This window comes from Rhinolophus hipposideros (assembly GCF_964194185.1).
Source record: "Rhinolophus hipposideros genome assembly, chromosome: 22".
In the NCBI taxonomy this organism is placed as follows: Eukaryota; Metazoa; Chordata; class Mammalia; order Chiroptera; family Rhinolophidae; genus Rhinolophus; species Rhinolophus hipposideros.
Window position 1 is genome coordinate 12,064,929 of NC_138068.1, and position 16,791 is coordinate 12,081,719.

The 16,791-nt window shown below is 52.1% G+C and overlaps 1 protein-coding gene across 2 annotated transcripts in view; it reads right to left on the minus strand.

The window, feature by feature from the left end:
* SLC12A5 (solute carrier family 12 member 5) overlaps positions 1–16,791 on the minus strand; it is a 28,647-nt gene that overhangs the window by 2,839 nt on the left and 9,017 nt on the right. For both annotated transcript variants that reach the window (XM_081033293.1, XM_081033294.1), the window contains 19 exons: positions 15,103–15,344; positions 14,158–14,369; positions 12,429–12,599; positions 12,031–12,129; positions 11,831–11,888; positions 10,857–11,031; positions 10,096–10,214; positions 9,690–9,788; positions 8,673–8,792; positions 8,112–8,216; positions 6,668–6,836; positions 4,766–4,961; positions 3,697–3,866; positions 3,174–3,305; positions 2,238–2,345; positions 1,034–1,156; positions 743–942; positions 387–401; positions 12–145 (listed from right to left, as the gene is read on the minus strand). In XM_081033293.1, coding sequence (XP_080889419.1) covers positions 12–145; positions 387–401; positions 743–942; positions 1,034–1,156; positions 2,238–2,345; positions 3,174–3,305; positions 3,697–3,866; positions 4,766–4,961; positions 6,668–6,836; positions 8,112–8,216; positions 8,673–8,792; positions 9,690–9,788; positions 10,096–10,214; positions 10,857–11,031; positions 11,831–11,888; positions 12,031–12,129; positions 12,429–12,599; positions 14,158–14,369; positions 15,103–15,344 — 2,647 coding nt within the window. The remainder of the gene's footprint in view (positions 1–11; positions 146–386; positions 402–742; positions 943–1,033; positions 1,157–2,237; positions 2,346–3,173; positions 3,306–3,696; positions 3,867–4,765; positions 4,962–6,667; positions 6,837–8,111; positions 8,217–8,672; positions 8,793–9,689; positions 9,789–10,095; positions 10,215–10,856; positions 11,032–11,830; positions 11,889–12,030; positions 12,130–12,428; positions 12,600–14,157; positions 14,370–15,102; positions 15,345–16,791) is intronic.

A 16,791-nucleotide genomic window follows, 5' to 3' on the forward strand; every position in this document is an offset into this window, starting at 1 on the left:
GTACAGGATACAGTTTTCGTCACCGTTGCGGTTGCGGGGAGGCCCAGGCATGTTGAGCAAAACAAGCTTGGCGTCCCGGGATTTCTTCACGATGACCTCGTTCAGCCGCACGGCTGTGTGCATGCGCCGCACGTTGGACTGGTTCCTGGGGGAAGGAGGAGAGGAGGGCACGTGAGCCCGGGAGAGGGAAGAGTCGGATCCAGGCGCCCTGGGCTGCTGAGACCCCATCCTCGCAAACCAGGGACCACAAACCCCAGACCTCTCCACGCTGGGTTATTCAGAGGCCCCAGAGGTCAGGGGCACGAATTGAAGCTTCATGATAGAGTGAGGAGAGTAGGGACCCTGGGCAACCCAGGAGAGAGAATAAAAAATTCGGAAGCACTTACAAGTTCTCCCACTCCCTTCAGGAAACACAGGAGAAGCAAAGAGAGGAAGAAAAAGAGAGGGGTCAGAAAAAGCAGGAGGCGCTAAGCACTTGAGCCACCATCATGCGCCCTAAATGCAGCGGTACTGCTCTCCCAGCCCCTGCAGCCTTCGCCGTTCCGCTGCCTGCACCTGGGAGTTCTGACCCTCAGCAATCAGGCCCCATCCCTGAGTCCTCAGATGGGGGAACCAAGACAAGGTCTGGGCTGGGTCTTCCGACAGCCGGCCCAGGCCCCATTCTGCTCATTCTCTCTGCCGTGGGGAGCAAAGACCCTGTAGGCTCACCCCAGACCCTAGCCCTTAGCCCCCAGGCCCATACGGCTTCATGCTGAAGAAGTCCTTGATGCCCTCAGAGGAGACGGGACTGGGGCCCTTATTCTTCTCTGCCACCGACTTGTCCTTGGTCCAGGTGAGATGCACCTTCTCAGGATCGGCCTCGCCCTCCCCCTCGGGCTCCTCCCCTGGGGACGGTGAGCTGCTGGGGCAGCTGGGAGCACTCTGGTCGTGGATCAGCTGCACCTGGGGGATGAATGAAGGGACAGCACGTGACTCCTTTGAAGGCTGAAGGTTCTGCTCCCACTGGCTGGGGCCAAACCACCCAGCTGCACACCTCCTCTTCTGGTTTCTCCTCACTGTCACCAGCCGTCTCTTCTGGGACGTTGAGGCGGAGCCTAGTGTTGGCTGGATTCTTCCTCCGGATTGAGCCACGAGACTCATCTGTGATACTCTGGATCTAGGGAGGAACAAAGGTTGGTGCCAGCTGCTGGGAGTCACCACCATGCCCTGCGACGAGCAGCCACCAGAGCTGAAGTTCAGCCGGCAGGCACGCTTTCCGGAACTGGACCCACTGCAAGGCTTCCATACACGTCGCTATTGCTCGCTGGCCTGGCCACTCCAAGTCCTCTCCAGAACCCCTCACCTCCCCGCCATCTGGCAACCGAAGGGTGAACACATGGCCCTGCAGGGCTCCACCGTAGCACGAGGGGCAGGGGCAGTTCTGAATGGTTCGTGCCTAAGCCATGTCTTACAATTTTTGCTGTCACCTCTGGATAACATCCTTGGAGGGTCTCTCCCAGCTCAAAGGAGTCCCCATCAACCACTATCTGAGAAATATATTATCCACACCTGGGACAGCCATCAACCATGGTCTGTCACCCTCACCTATAGGACCTGCCACCCATTCCCCAGGCAACCTGTCCCCCATCTCTGAGGGTTTCTCTGTCTCTAACCCCAGGGTACCGTCACTCCTTTCCCCAAAGACCCCACTCCCTGGGGTGGGACTTTCATCCAAACTGCAGAAGACTCGTGGTCCCATATTACACCCCCTCCCCAGGAGCTCTTGCTCCCATACCCCATGGGAGGCTCATCATCATTACCCCTGAGAACCCATCCCCCACACCTTTGGAAGTTTGCCTCCAACTCCCACCGTCAGCTCTATGCATAAATATCCATCTGTTACCCACCCTCTGAGGGGTTATCACATGATCCCTTGTCTCCTACACTGGCACCCCATCGTTCATCCATACACATTTAGGATCCACTGTTCTCCCTTGGACCCCAGAAGTCACCCACAGAGGGGAATGTTTGTCATCTATGTCACAGCCCCTCTGACTCCCGGCTGGAAGGCTTGGCAGGTGCCGTTGCAGTATATAATCCCACTGCTGGGGAGCTCGGTGCCAGGAGGAATAAGGGTGATGAGTAATGCTCTCGGTGAAGGTGACAGTGCCAATGGCCTGGAGTGCCAGCCCAAACCTGTGCAGACACAGAGCTGGCAGCAGCTTGATGCTCTGAGAGCCCAGCCAGGGAAACCTCACCTCCCGCTCCCGCTCGTTCTTGGTTAAATGCATCTGTTTGAGAATCTGGGAACGCTGCTCCATCACCAATGTCTTCTCGTAAGTATAAGCTGAGATGTCGCTTTCATGCTGCGGAGAGGCAGGGGAGGGGGCGGGGTGGGGGACAAGGGAGGGAAGCATGAGCTCTCAGCTCAGGTGCAAGGCCGCACGAGGGGAGGCAGGCCCCCTTCCTTCTGCCAGCCTAGGGCTTCCCTATCCAATGACCTAGTTTAATCCACAGTGTGGGAGGCTCATTTCCTCCTCAGCCCAACACAGGACGGGACATATGAATGGGTGAATCAATGAATCAGTGAATCAATGAATGACCTGGGTAAATGGAAAAGGGGAAATAAAAAAGGAACAAAAGGATGAGTGAATACATACATGAATGAATGGATGGGTGAGTAAATGAATACATTAATGAACATAGGGGTAGATTAATACATAGAGGGATGAATGGATGGATAAACTGAGGGGAGTGGATGGATAAGAAGCTATATAGAGCCAACCTGCCTGGGTTTGAACCCTGGCTCTGCCACTTACTGTGCATTGATGGGCAAATGACTTAACCTTTCGGTGCCTCAACTCCCGAAAATGGAAATGCTGATAGCGATATCTATTTCATTGCTTGCTATGAGAAGCAATATATATAAAGCACATAGAACAGGGCCTCACGTATCATGAGCACTATTGGACATGGCCCTTCTTATAAAGGAGAGAGGGATGGATGGTTGGTGGGTGGGTGGGTGGGTGGATGGAGGGAGGGATGGATGGACTCTTGGGTGAATGTGTGAGAGGCTAAGAAGTGGATAGGAGGGAGGGATCCAGCATCACAGCTGAGGGTTGGGGTTGCCCTAATTGGTGCTAGGACCAGGTGTTTGCGATCCAAATCTTCAGGGGCAGCTCCTGGGGACTCACCATCTCCACCACCTCCACCTCTGCAGTGATACGTAAATGGTACAGAAATGTGGTCAGGTCCTTCTTCATCTGGATGCTGTTGTCATCCATCTGGGCCACAGTGAAGATACGCATCTTGCACTTTCTCCAGACCTGAAGGGGAGAAGAGGACCCGAAAAGTCCAGCCCAGCTTTAGGGAGGAGATCCAGGGCGAGAACCTAGAGAGGACCCTGTCCCTCACCCTTCCTACCCATGCTGCAACACACACATGCAGACCTGAGTCCGCTATCTCCACAGCCACTCCCTACAAAAACTCCCCTGCTCAAGTGAGGGTCCCCCATTAAAGCATCACTTGCTTGGGTCAAGCATGGCTCTCCTGTACAACGCAAGGAAACCCACCAGGGAGACACCATCAGTTTCTAACATCTCAGAACAAAGAAGGGATGGTATCCCTTTCCCAGGAGCTCACCCACGAAGGCTGGCCCTGGCCAGAGCCCATGAGCCTCGCCCACAGACGTGCACACACGCACGCACACACGTGTACCTTGTGGTGCCGCAGCAGGAAGGGCAGCAGCATGAGCATGCCGCCGTCGTGTACAATCCACCACACATCGATGCTGCCCTCAGAGAAGCGCTCGGGGTTCCCAGGAAACATGGAAACGTTCTTGGTGACCAGCAGCGCCAGGTGACCAGCCGTGGTTTCCCGGACCAGCTCTGGGGGAGGCCAAGGAGAAGGCCCGACAGGAAAACAGAGACCCTGGTCCCCTCCTGCACCCAGCAGCAGCCACAGGAGCTCCTGGCTCCCGGAACCCCACCCCACGCTGGCCTTGAGCTGAGTCGTCAGAAAACCAGCATCTCCCTGGGCCTCATCACTTATTTGCCGTTTGGATTCTCAACCTCTCTGGGCCTCAGTTTCCCCACCTGTCAAGTGGCAACAGCAGGGCATCACCTGCCCTTTCTGGTTACTAAAAACTCTATCATGCATGGGTTTATTTAATCCTCCCAACCACCTTGTAACTATATAACCTATAAGGGAGACAGAATAGCCTAGAGTGAACAGTGCAGTGTGACCTGGAGCAAATTCCTGAATCTGTCTGTGCCTTAGTTTCACAGCCATAAAATGAAGATAAAAATACCTAGCCCTCACAGGACTGCTGAGAGAATTAGAGACATAGAGAAAGCCTCAACTTGTCTGGCACACAGAATGCAGTCTATAAATGTTAGTTATAGTACCAACTATTACTAAGGACTGTGATACTCAGAGAGGGTGAGTCACTTGTGAATAATCACACAGCTAGGAACCAGAAGTCAGATTGAGGTCCAGGTCTCTGTGGCTGTAAAGCTGTAGCTCTTCCCACTTCCCTGCACTGTCTTCCTCCCAGGACTGTGAGCCCTACAGGAGCCAAGAGTGTCTCCCTCACACCTGGGCCCCCAGCACCTAGCATAGTACCTGGCACTTGGCGGGCTTTGAACCCTGGAATCTCCACATGCCGAATCCACACTTGTCATTCCTGGGAAATGACCCCCAGGCCCAAAGAAGGAGAACCCACCCACAGTCCTCCACCAACCCACTGCCCCCAGCCCTCCACTGCTCCCAGCACGCCCAGCTTTACCGATGAAGTTCCTCCAGGTCTGATGGTCTTCCTTCTGCCGCCAGTTGCGGGGCCAGCCGACCAGCACGGTGTTATGCTGCAGCCCCCCGAGGCCCCCAGACTGAATCAGATGGGACACGCCATCACGCAGGTTGGAGGAAATCACCACCTGGCAGAAACCTTTCACTTTCTCTGCCTCCATTAGGCGCCGGATGGACTGCGGGTGAGGGGACATCAGGTAAGGACCAGCCACAGGCCGCCCCCTGGCCCTGCCCGGGCCCTTGCAGCCTCCCTTCCTCCCATCCGTCCCCTCCATCTTCCTCATCTTCCTGAAGCTCAGCTCTGATCATGTCAGCTTCTGCTAGACGATCGTGCACGGCTCCCGTCCCCTATGGCTCCCATGCCGTGCTGATCAGTCAAAGCTCTTCACGATTGAATCCCACACTTCCCACCACGCTGCCATGGCTCATACGGTCCCCTGCAAGCTCTCCACCACCACCCAGGCCCCCTCCCCACTGCCGGGCCCAAATCAGACGTCATCTTCTTCAGATACCACCTCCCACACAGACCAGAGTGAAACCAGACTCCTCTGCCAGGCCAGTTTGTTTAACAAGTTTTAAAAGTTAGCATAGTGACATTCATTGTAAATGCACATTCAATCTGCACTATGAGGAAAGTGCTCTTATTATTCCCATTGTATAGATGAGGCAATTGAGGCTCCGAGAAATGAAGACTTGCTTAAGGCCACACAGCTAATGGATGCTATTCTAGGGGTTCAACTCCAAGGGTCTGACTGCATCGCCCAGACTCTTGACCACTACCAGATGTCAAGCAGAGAGGCTTCATTTCCTACCTCTACCACATCCTGGCTATGCGACTTTGGGCAAATCACCGAAACTCTATGAAACTCAGTTTTCTCATCTGTCAAATGGGGATGATGACAGCTACTTAAGTTAGGAATTGGGAGAATTACATGGCATTATATGGATAAGGGCTTAGTATACTGCCTGATCGATCATAAACACTAAACACCTTCCATTATTCTGATGTTATCAACTCTAGCACAGCCTCTATCAACTCCAGCTGGAGTGGAGGCCTCCAGCTCCGGGCCTTGGCAGATTGGTGTGAACGGCCCAGTGAGGCAGAAATAGCAACTGTCACAAGCTATTAGGGGTGCCCCTCCCCAGCTCACCTTGCCTCCCTCGGGCCCCCTTTCCCCTCTCTACAACTGGTCACAGCCTGAGAGGAGAGAGACCTACATCATAAACAGAATCCACTTCCTCTGCTACCCACCAGGTTCCGACCCTGTTAGTGCCTCTTAATGCAGACACCGGCTGCCCCAACCCACACTGGCTCTATACACGGCTCTGTGGGCACGGACCCGTGGATGGGCACAAGAGCAGGTGACATGGAGCCGGGAACTGGATTTCAAATCCTGACTATGCTTCTAGACAGCTTTGTGACTTTCAGCAAGTTGCTTTCCTTCTGCGCATCACAATTTTTTCCGGTGCCAAACATGGATACTCACACTGCTGACTCCACATGGTGTGGGGATTGAAAGACTCCCTGGATGTGAAAACACTTAGAAAGGGTTAACTTTGGCAGGAAGATGTCTGAAGTAGGAGTCAAACAGTCCTAATGTCAGCCTCTGTTTTCTGTCTTTAGACAAGTGACCTGACTTCTCTAAGCTTCAGTTTCATTATCCATAAAATGGGCCCTTCAGACTCAGGTGGTCTTTGGTTCTGTGAGTTGGATTCTAAGGAAGTCACTCCCTGAGCCCTTAGACTCCTCTTCTAAGAAAGAGGAAAACAAAGTCTGAGCCCCTATTGATCCCAAAGGGGGGAAGGAAGGAAAGTGTAAAGAGGCAGACTGTCCTTCTGAGTGCCCTGTCCTTACCCCCTCCCAACCAGCGCCTCCACTCACCTCCTCTGCCCGCTGGGCCTGGGGGTGATTGTCCAGAAAGGTGCCCTCAAGAACAGAGCCTACAATGGTCAGGCCTTTCCCTGCCTTGAGCTGGGAGGTCAACGAGAGCAGCTGTGGGTGAACCACATTCTGGTCTTGGTCCACACGTACCAGCACCAGCAGCTGTGGCCTGAAGAGAGTGCAGTCACATGATCCACCACCCAACCAACCACTACCCACCATAGACCCATTCACCTATACACCATACACCAGCAAGTTCACTAACCATCCGTCCTCTGCACCCCATCCACCTACGTCCCCATAGCCTATCCATCCACCCAGACATCCATCCATCCGTTTCCTTGAATAGCAATCCATCCCACCTCTCCCACACATCCATCCATCCTTCCACTCAACCACCTACCTGTCTATTTCATCCTTCAGTCACCCGCTTATATCCATATTAATTTACCTACATATGCATTATTTACTCAATTACCCACACATCAACCTACCACCATCCATTCACACATCTATCTAGTCACCAAACCACCCTCCCATATATATGTATACACTTGGCCATCTACCCTTCTATTTATCCACTCACTTCCTTATTTATTTAGCCATCTCATCCATCTAACCACCCATCAATTTAATAGCGTTCTCTAAGCACCTACTCTGGGCTAGACCCTGTGCTAAGCATTTGAGAATTCACAGACGAATAATGCAAAGCCCTGGTCTGGGGAAGCCCGTTTTGTAGACATTGGTAAGGACAAGCCAATGATGTCCTAGGGAGAGGTCAGAGTTCCAGGCTTTGCTCTTGGCAATGGGAACCTGAGGGAGGTGAGTGAGGGGTTGGGCTTGCACAGCAGTCAGGTAGAAAGCACCCTGGGCTGGGAGGGGGGCGGTGAAGATGCTGGTTCCAGTTCTGCCTTCCATGACCTCTGAGACCAATCTGGTCCCTGACTTTCACATGAATAAAATGGAGGGATTGTTATGAATCTAGAAATTTCTAAGAGGCCCTATAACTCTCAGAATGGATGATTCACCCTCTCCCGGAGCAAATGTTACGTTATATTATGTTTCTCTGTTTCTGCGTGTGCCTTCTCCACGGAACTATGAGCTCACTGCATCCCCAGAGACCGGAAGGGGGCTTGGCACATATCATGTATTCATACATTTTTAAAAATAAATAGTGGAGTAAATGAATGGATGAATAGATGGTCAGAAGACTGGCATGGTGGGTGGGGTTTGGTGAACAAATGTCTGGAACTCAGCCCAGCCTTGGTTCTGTAGGTGGCAAGGTTTCAGACGAGGCTGAGCTGAGGAGAGGTTAAGGGCACACGAGGCTGAGCTGAGGCATTGTGGTGGGAACACCATTCAGCAAAACAAAGCAGGTGAGGTAGATTCGGCCCTGCTCTCTTCCTCTCCCTCCCCGGAGCCTACCTGTGCTCCCACCACTTACCTCCAGTTCTTGGTGTGCGGAGGCCCTTCCTCCAGGCGTAGGAGGGCATAGCGAGCAGCACTGAGAGACAGGCCTCGGATTCCATCACCCCACTCCTTCTCCGCCCTGGGGGCCAGGAAACGGGATCAGAGGAGGGCGGAAAGCCAGGGAGTGTCAGGGAGAACCTTCCACACTGAAGTGGCCGCCCCAGGGCAGAGCCCTGTATCTCAGGCTCAGAAAAGGTATGCATGTTGCTCCTGCCCCCTCCATTTCTCAAAGCTTCAGCCCCTCCCTCTGCTCCTGGTCCCCTATCTCCCAATCCCACCCCATGTCACCCCTTCTTCTCCACTCTACCCCCACTTCCTGCCTCATCCCCACCCCAGCCCCCACCATCACCATCACCCGTTGCCTTTCCTCCCCTCTCCCCCCTCTCTTCTCCCCTCCTCCTTCCTAACTTCTCCCCTCCCCCCTCACCTCTCCCCTCCTCCCTCCTCCCCTCTCCCCTCCTCCTTCCTAACTTATCCCCTCCCCCCTCACCTCTCCCCTCCTCCCTCCTCACCTCTCCCCTCCTCCCACACTTACCCGCGGTACTCAATATACTTGTAGATGAGCCCAGCAATAAGCATGGCCACCAGGGCGTAATACCAGGAGCAGATGAACATGAGGGCCAGGCAGAGGCTCATGCCCAGGAAGGAGAGTGTCCTGGACAATGGGAGGGAGACACAGTCTCTGAGCCCTAGAGGGGCTGTCATTGGTGCCAGGGCTCAGACAACAAGAATTAGATGGGGCAAAGTCTAGGGGAAGTCACACCCTTATCCCCATGACACCACAGGGATATGGGACCCTCTGGATAAATGAGCAGCCACAGACAGGGCACCACCCTGTGTCCCACCCAACTCCTAGTCACTACCCCGCCCTGTCCCACTGCCTTAGACCCTGCCAGGCTGCCCTTCCAGATGGGTTCTGGGGCAGGGGTCTCTGGGGAGGGTTGGAGGCACGATCTCCCAAGAGAACTATTCCCCAGGAAGAAGCAACTGGCAAAGCAAGAGCACTGAGACGGGAGTCAGGCAGCTGGGCTCTAATCCAGGCATGCCAGCTGGGAGGCCTCGGGCCAGTCCCTTCCCCTGTTTGAGCCTCCATTTCCTTTTGATAGGAAAAGCATCACCATTCCTGCCCGGTCTGCCCCCGGGGCCTGTTGTGAGGATGAAGAGTCCTAAAGCAAAATGACCCCAGAAGGACTCCAGCCTGCACGTAATGAGCATCTGCTGAGCACCAAGCACTGGGATGCTCACAGGGCAGTAGGAGGCAGTTCTCATCCCATCTCACCGCTGAGGAAACTGAGGTGTCCTCATCCAGGTGGTAAGATGGTGAGCACTATGGACAGGGGAGGGGTTATGGCTGAGACCGTTTCTGACTGTGTTATCTTATTGCTGGTGATTGCAAGGAAGCCCTCTCCAGGACCTTTCTCATGCTAGTTAGGCGACAAAAGCTGGAGTCTGGGATCCTTAGACCTGGAGGGGATGAGCTGGGGTGGGGTGGGGATTGGGTGGAGATGAGAGGATGGTTCTGTGGGCTGCGGAGGGGGAACGGAGCACCCACCAGTGGTAATATCGAAAGCGTGGCCTCCAATTGGGCGTCCTCAGCAGCGTCTGTACTGCACAGGCCAAGTTCACAAACATGTAACACATCAGGAAGAACCTGGAACGCGGAAAATCCCCGAGAGAGACAGAGATGCAAGGGGAGGCCGAAACAGAAAGAGAAACATAGGGGAAGAAAGGGAGAGAGGGGAAAAGAAACTGAGGAGGAAGCGAACCATGTTCTAGTGCTTCAAAGGCCAAATCCCCTTCCAACACACCCTGCTGCACATGCAGGATGGGTTTCTATGGCATTGGGGCACCCCCTGGGGTTGTGAAAAGGTCTGGGCGGGTCGTCCGGGATTACAGCGGCAATATCCAGGTAGAGAGAGCCCCGGAGCTAGTGGGAAGGGCGAGAAGCCAGCACTCACATGGAGAGGATGGGGGCGACCTCGTCGAGGGAGGCAATGAGGATACCAATCTCGCAGATGCAGGCGGTCAGGAGCAAGGCCCACGTGGGCTCACCGTTGGCTTTGCCGTGCCCAAACACCTGAGGACAGAGCAAGCATCGTGGGGGCCTGCGACCGCACGGACTTCTCGTGTCTCCTCTAGTCTTGGGGACCCATGCAGTAGAGGCAGGGACCCCCCTAACCAATAAGGAGACAGAGAGAGGATGCTGTATTTCTCATCTTTTAAGGGTACCTAAGGGAATACCAGGCTTTTGCTGTAGCCCCCCCCTCCCTGACATTGGTACCCCAGTGCAATGAAGTTCAAATGATCCCTTAAGGGGAAAAGAAGGGGACAGCTGGGAGAACTACAGGAGGCCAGCAAGCGGTCATGACCGTGTGCGCCATAAATCTTTTTTTTTTTTTTTAAGCATCATGGGGAGAGCTGCCCCTTTCTTGCCCTTTGGCTGCCTCCTTGGGTCCCTGCCTAATCACTAGACCAAAGGAGGGCTATTTATTTTTCCCCTAAGAGCAGACAACTTCGCCTAAGGAGATGGCACTGGCCATGGGCCAGATCCCAAAGAAGGTACACCCATTCTTCTTACAGGCGGCGCAGAACACGAGGGCTCAGAAGGCAGTTCGAGGCTTGGCGTGGCCCTGGCTCACTGGGTGGCCTGTCTGGGCAGGGGCCTGGCTGGCTGATATAGGGGGTGTTCTGTTCTCCCCACACTCTGCCCCCCACTGACCTGCAGGAAGGGCACTATGCCATCCCGGGAGATGGCCTGCAGCAGGCGTGGGGCCCCTGTGAGGCTCTGTAGCCCAGCCCCACAGGTGGAGAAGAAGGATCCAATGACAATAACCCAGGGGGACGGCCACGCCAATGTGCCCACCACCAAGTTGCCATTCACAGCTTCGCCAAACCTGGAATGAAGCAGCAAAGGGGCAGGAGATGCTGGGTGAGCAATGCCACCTGGATTTCCAGGGCGAGTCTCCCACACCAACTTCAGGACCAACTTCTGCTCACCACAGAACTAGGCTCTGTAGGGGCAAAGGGGGGGACAAAGCCTCCAAAGTCCTGGGCACTTTCTGTCTGAGTGACCTTGGGCAAGTCATTTAACCTCTCTTTGCCTCAGCTTCCTCAGCTGTAGAATGAGAAGCATTATAAACCCATCCCATACAACTGATGAGAGGATGAAAGGAGATAACACATGTAAAAGGCTTAGACCGGTGCCTGGAACATGGTGGTAATCTCGATTGCAGGCTCCTGCTTCCGCAGCCCGTGTGCTTCACATTATCACCACCCTCACTGCTCTACCTTTCACGCCTGTTGACAAATATGGTTACTATTCCCAAAGAGCTCCTTCAGGATGAAAATCATGGGTTATTTATCTTCATTCCCCCCCAGAACCTGGACAGTGACCAACACATTGACATCCAGAAAGTATTAAATGAATTAATAGACTGTAAAGGAAAATAAACAAACAAAAAGGAAGTGTCATTATCCTAAAGGAAATGAGACACCATTCAAGCTTCTTGAGCTGGAGTGACATGAGAGAGATGAACTATAATATAAGAAGGTCAGTTGGCAAGCAGTCCCCTGTGGTCTGCCTCCCACAAGGTCCCTTGCACAGGTTCAACACCCCCCAGTCAGGTGTTTCCCAGAACTCCACCCCCCATGCCCACCCCCCAGAACAGGAGGAGCCCGGATTCCCTCACTTACTTGTCCCGCAGGACGACCCCCTCAATGCAGGCCCCAAACAGAACAACGGAGCTGATATCTGCAGCAGAGGATGAAGGAGAATTCCCAGGGTGGCATTCCCCCTTCATCACCACCCCTCCTGAGCCAGCGGGTGGGGCAGCACCTGCCCACTCTTTAGCCCTCCCCGCCCACAGTGGGCCCAGCCCAGTAGTGCAGGATACAGACAGCGGAGGTGGTGGCAATGGCCAAGATGGTGCCCGTGGGAATTGACTTCTGGGCATCCCGCAGGTCCCCAGAGCGGTTAGAACCAGCCATGATCCCTGTGAACAGAAAAGCTAGGACAAGGGCCACAGAAGACCAGACAGACTGAGAAGAGAGGACCCCAGCCTCGGAGTCAGGAAGCCTGGAATGTGGTCCCGGCATATGGATTTGTGGGAGAACTTGGGCAAGTTCCTGGGCTTCTCCTGGCTTGAATTCCCTCATCTGTCTAATGGGAACTGAATTGTTGGCTCCTGCTTATGGGATGGGGTGGTTGGACTGTGAAGCTCCCACGTCATCCATGACGTCTCTTCTCCATCCACCCCCAGGCAGAGTCCCCCCTCTCTGAGCTCCCCTTCACCTGTGACCGAGGGGAAGTAGATGCCAACCAGCAGAGTGAAGTAGGAGGTCATATCACTGAAGACATAGGGATGGTCCAGGTCGACAGGGGTGCTATCAGCCAGGCCCACGGAGAAGATGCCCTGCTTCTCCACAATCACTCCCTTGGTCAGGTAGGTGCTCCAGAGGTTCTCTGTGGGAGAGATAGAATGCTCAGGAAAGACCGAAGTCAGGGTGCCGGAGCTCTGGAGCCAAGAGGTGGTGTGAGCAAAAAGAAGGGTCAAGGTCAGCCACTTCTCACTGCCCCCAGGCCTTGGCTCTCTTTTATCTCCGCTGACATTTCCCAAGCTCCTGCTTTGGGCCGGGCCACATGCAGGGACTTTGCACATGAACCAGATTTCGCCCTTGCCCTCAAATAGACCAGTTTACTAGGGCAAACACACCTATCTCAGACTGATTCAATGTCCCAAACTGATCTCACCACCCACCCACCCCAAACCAGCTCCTTTCCGGGATCCCTTATCTCAGTAAATGGCCATCAGTTCAGTCACCTTGGCATTGCTTTCAACCGCCCCCTTTCCCCAGCTCCATTTCAAAACCATCTCCAACTTCTGTCCATCACTCTTCCTAAATATGTCTCCTATCCAGGGTTATTCTACTTCAGCCCTGTTGACTTTGGGGCTAGATAATTCTTTGTTTTGGGGACTTTTCTATAGCACTGTAGGACGTGTAGCAACATACTGGGCTCTACACACTAGATGCCATTAATAACCCTCTCGTGTAATAACCAAAACCCAAAACTGTCTCCAGACATTGCCACACGTCTCCTGTGGGGCCAAACAGCCTTGGTGGAGGACACTGCTCCATTTCCACTGCCTTCATTCCATCACCTAGGTCAGAAAACCATTCTCTCTCACTCAGGACTCAGCGTCAGCCTCTTGCTGGACTCCCTGCCTCTGTTCTCTCCCCATTAGCCTCCAGAGTAAACCTTCAGAAACGACAAGCTGACCGTGTCCCTCCCTTACTCAAAACCCTTCGCTGGCTCCTCATTACCCTGAGAACACAGTCAAAACTCTCCAACATTTGCCAGGCCCACCACAGTCTGGCTCCTGCCAGCCTCCCCAACTTCATTTCTTGAGCCCCTCCTTCCTTTGCGCTTTATGCCCCAATCATTCCAGAGTACTTGTGGTTGGAAGGACACAACATGCTTCTCTGTGTCTGCATGATTTTAGGCAAGCTGTTCTTCTGCCTGTAATTCCTTTATTCCCTTAATATAACTGAAAACCTCTTATGTGTCCTTCAAATGCCTTTTCAGATGAGTCCAGGAAGCTTGGTCTTACCACCTTGTACATAAGACCGCTCCATCTCCAGGGAGGTCTCTGTTCATTGACTGTACATCTACGCACATTATAACTTACGTGCTATTACATCCGTGTCTGCCATTAGACTCCTTGAGGCTGAGAACTGTGACTTATTTATGCTGCATTGCTGGTGCTTATCACAGTGCTAGGCACTTAGGAGGGACTTGTCAAACTGATGACTTTCTTTCCTATTAGGTGATAAGATACTCAAAGGCTCCCTTTCGTCTCTACCCCTCCTTGATCCCAAGGACAGAACATGGCCCAGAGCAGGTGATCAATTAAAACTGACCAAATTGAACTGAATCCCAAGTAGAGCCCCTGAGTCTTCACTGTTTAACCCACAATCTCCGCAGTGTCCCCTGGACACCAGCCCTCTGCTCTCCCCCAGACCTTTGATGAGGCCACTGGCTGCACCAGGAATGCCCTGGATCTCCGTGACGTTGTTTTGGGTGAAGTACTCATCACAGGTGGCATTGAGAAAGCGAGAGGAACAGAAAAGGCCCCAGAGCTGTGTGGTCACCGTCTCATTTCCTTCCCAAGCTAGCTTGGCACAGACATCAAAGCCATGGCGAGACAGTGTGCGGTTCCCCAGGAGGCAGATCCTAGGGAGAGAAACAAGGGAGGAAGATGGGGCGGGGGACGTAACCTTGCTCTGGCTTCACAGTAGAACCACCAGGGGAGCTCTGAAAAACACAGATGCCAGGGCCTCATATCCAGACATTCTGATGGAATTGGGATGAAGCCCAGGATTGGCTTTTGTTCAAAGCTCTCCTAAGTGGTTCTAATATACAGCCACAGCCGAGAAACACCGCTTTAGTGCATGTTGTTTCAGCACCGTGGACAGCAGTCTGTGCTTGTGGCTCTCGTGGGCAATGGGATATAGGGGAATCTGTCCTAGGGAGAGAGGCCGGACCAACAGGGATCTGAGCTCCTACACATTCTCTTCTGTGTCTTTTCTTATGATAGAGAAGGTGTTTAACACTAAATGGTTGTCCCATTCCAGGGAGTTGTCCCTGCCTCAGAAATGTTTCCCTAACATAGAGTGTTCATCCCTCTAGAAATCATTCCACTTGGCTCTTCCCCAGTCTACCCCACCAGCAAGTAGTTGATCCTCACAAGGGAAACATGGTCACTCCCAGAAATGTTTTCCTACTCTGAAGAGATTGCTCCCAAACCAGGAGAGATTTTTCCCTCCCAAGGGAGTTTGCTCTGAATCCACAACCACTCTGATTCTGAAAGATGGGGAGAGGGATTGGCAGAGATTGGTGTGCAGAACCTGAAACTGGGCCAGAGAGGAGAAGGACGATGCCTTGGGCTCAGAGCAGCAGCACTTACGGGAAGTTGGGTGGGTCAAAGGCGGACTTGATGACCCCAGCGTAGATGGCCAGGATGGAGAGGATCACACAACCCAGGAAGACGAGAGCAAACTTGTTGACATACTTGACACCCACAAATACCACAGTGGCCATGCAGGTGAGCACACAGGTGCCATACACACGCATATTGTTCAACATGGCTGCTGCCTCCCCACTGGCATCTTCTGCCTTAAAAATGGCCATCGCTGGGAAGAGGTAAGCCTGTGGGAAAGGGGTGAGGTCAGGCAAGTAACCAGTAAGAACCAACTGAGAATCACCCCCAAAGAAATAACCTGAAGTGCAGGCAGGGCTTTGGAGAAAAGATAATGATCACAGCAAATTTACAGTAGAGCAAGACTAGAAATGAGATCCAGTGATAGGGAAGAGTTAAGGAAATCATAATCTATCCTGCAAGGACCATTATACAGTCATTAAAAAGGTTATTGTGAAGATGGTGGGAGCAATTTATAATTTCTATTATTTTTGTTATCAAGTACAATTCTCAATGATTACTGTTTTTATTATTTCTAATAGAAAGGCAGAAATAAATTAGATAGTCATCCTTAGAGGATTGGGTGAATAAATCATGACATTTCCATGTAGACTATGGAGCTGTTGAAAAGGATAAATGGATTTATCTAAACTGACTCAAAAAGTTGTTCATGTTATATCAAGTTTTTTTAAAAACCTGGCTTGTGATCTCATTTGTGTAAATATATATGTGTACTTACATGTAAACATATACACATATATGCAAAACAATGTCTCTGTGGGTGACGATACATCAAAATGTGGATAATCGCTATTCTTTTCGCACATCTGTATTTTCTATAATTTCTCTTCTAAATATTAACATGTGTATACTCTTACAAAAGTTATTTTCATTTGTAAATTATATTCACAAAGAGAGTTTTTAGTTATTTAGGGAACTCTATAGTTATGTTTTACAAAGACAGAATACAATATCATATAGAAAAACAAAAAACTAGGAAATACACCAAAATGTTAGTAATTTTCTTTGGGTGACTGTTATTTCCTTTGTTACATTCTTTCATATTTTTCCAATTTTATGCAATGAGCAGAATTGCTTTTATAATAGTTTTCTTTTAATTATTTAGCTTGTAAAAGTCATAAGGTGTATTATTATTCTCTCATCATAATTTGGCTCCTCAGGTCTTTTATTTCCCATCCATCCTCCCTGTCCTTGCATTCCTCCATTCTGCCCCAAAACCAGAAGCCATGACATCTTTCAGTCCTAAGTCTCCAAGGCAGGGTGGTAGAGTGGACAGGCAATGGGCTTTGGGATCAGAAAGACACAGGTTCACATGCCCTCCACACGTTCAAATCCCGTCCTTAACTTCTCTGAGCCTTGCTTTTCTCGTCTGTAAAATGGGGACATCTACTAACTCGTGGGAAACTTGGGGATTAGCTGAAATGATACACTGCAGACCATGGGGCCTGGATAGTGTAGAAGCTTGGGAAATATCAGCCCTGCTTCCTATATACCACAGAAACCTCTTCAGCTCCCACTTCCTCCTGGAGGGGCAGGAATGGAGACCAAAGTCAGCAGCCATCTCCTTCAAACACTACGCACGCTCTTGACTTCTTCTCATCAGTCACTACTGCTGGCAGATCTCTTTACTCACTCCCTCAGAGCTTTCTTCTGTTT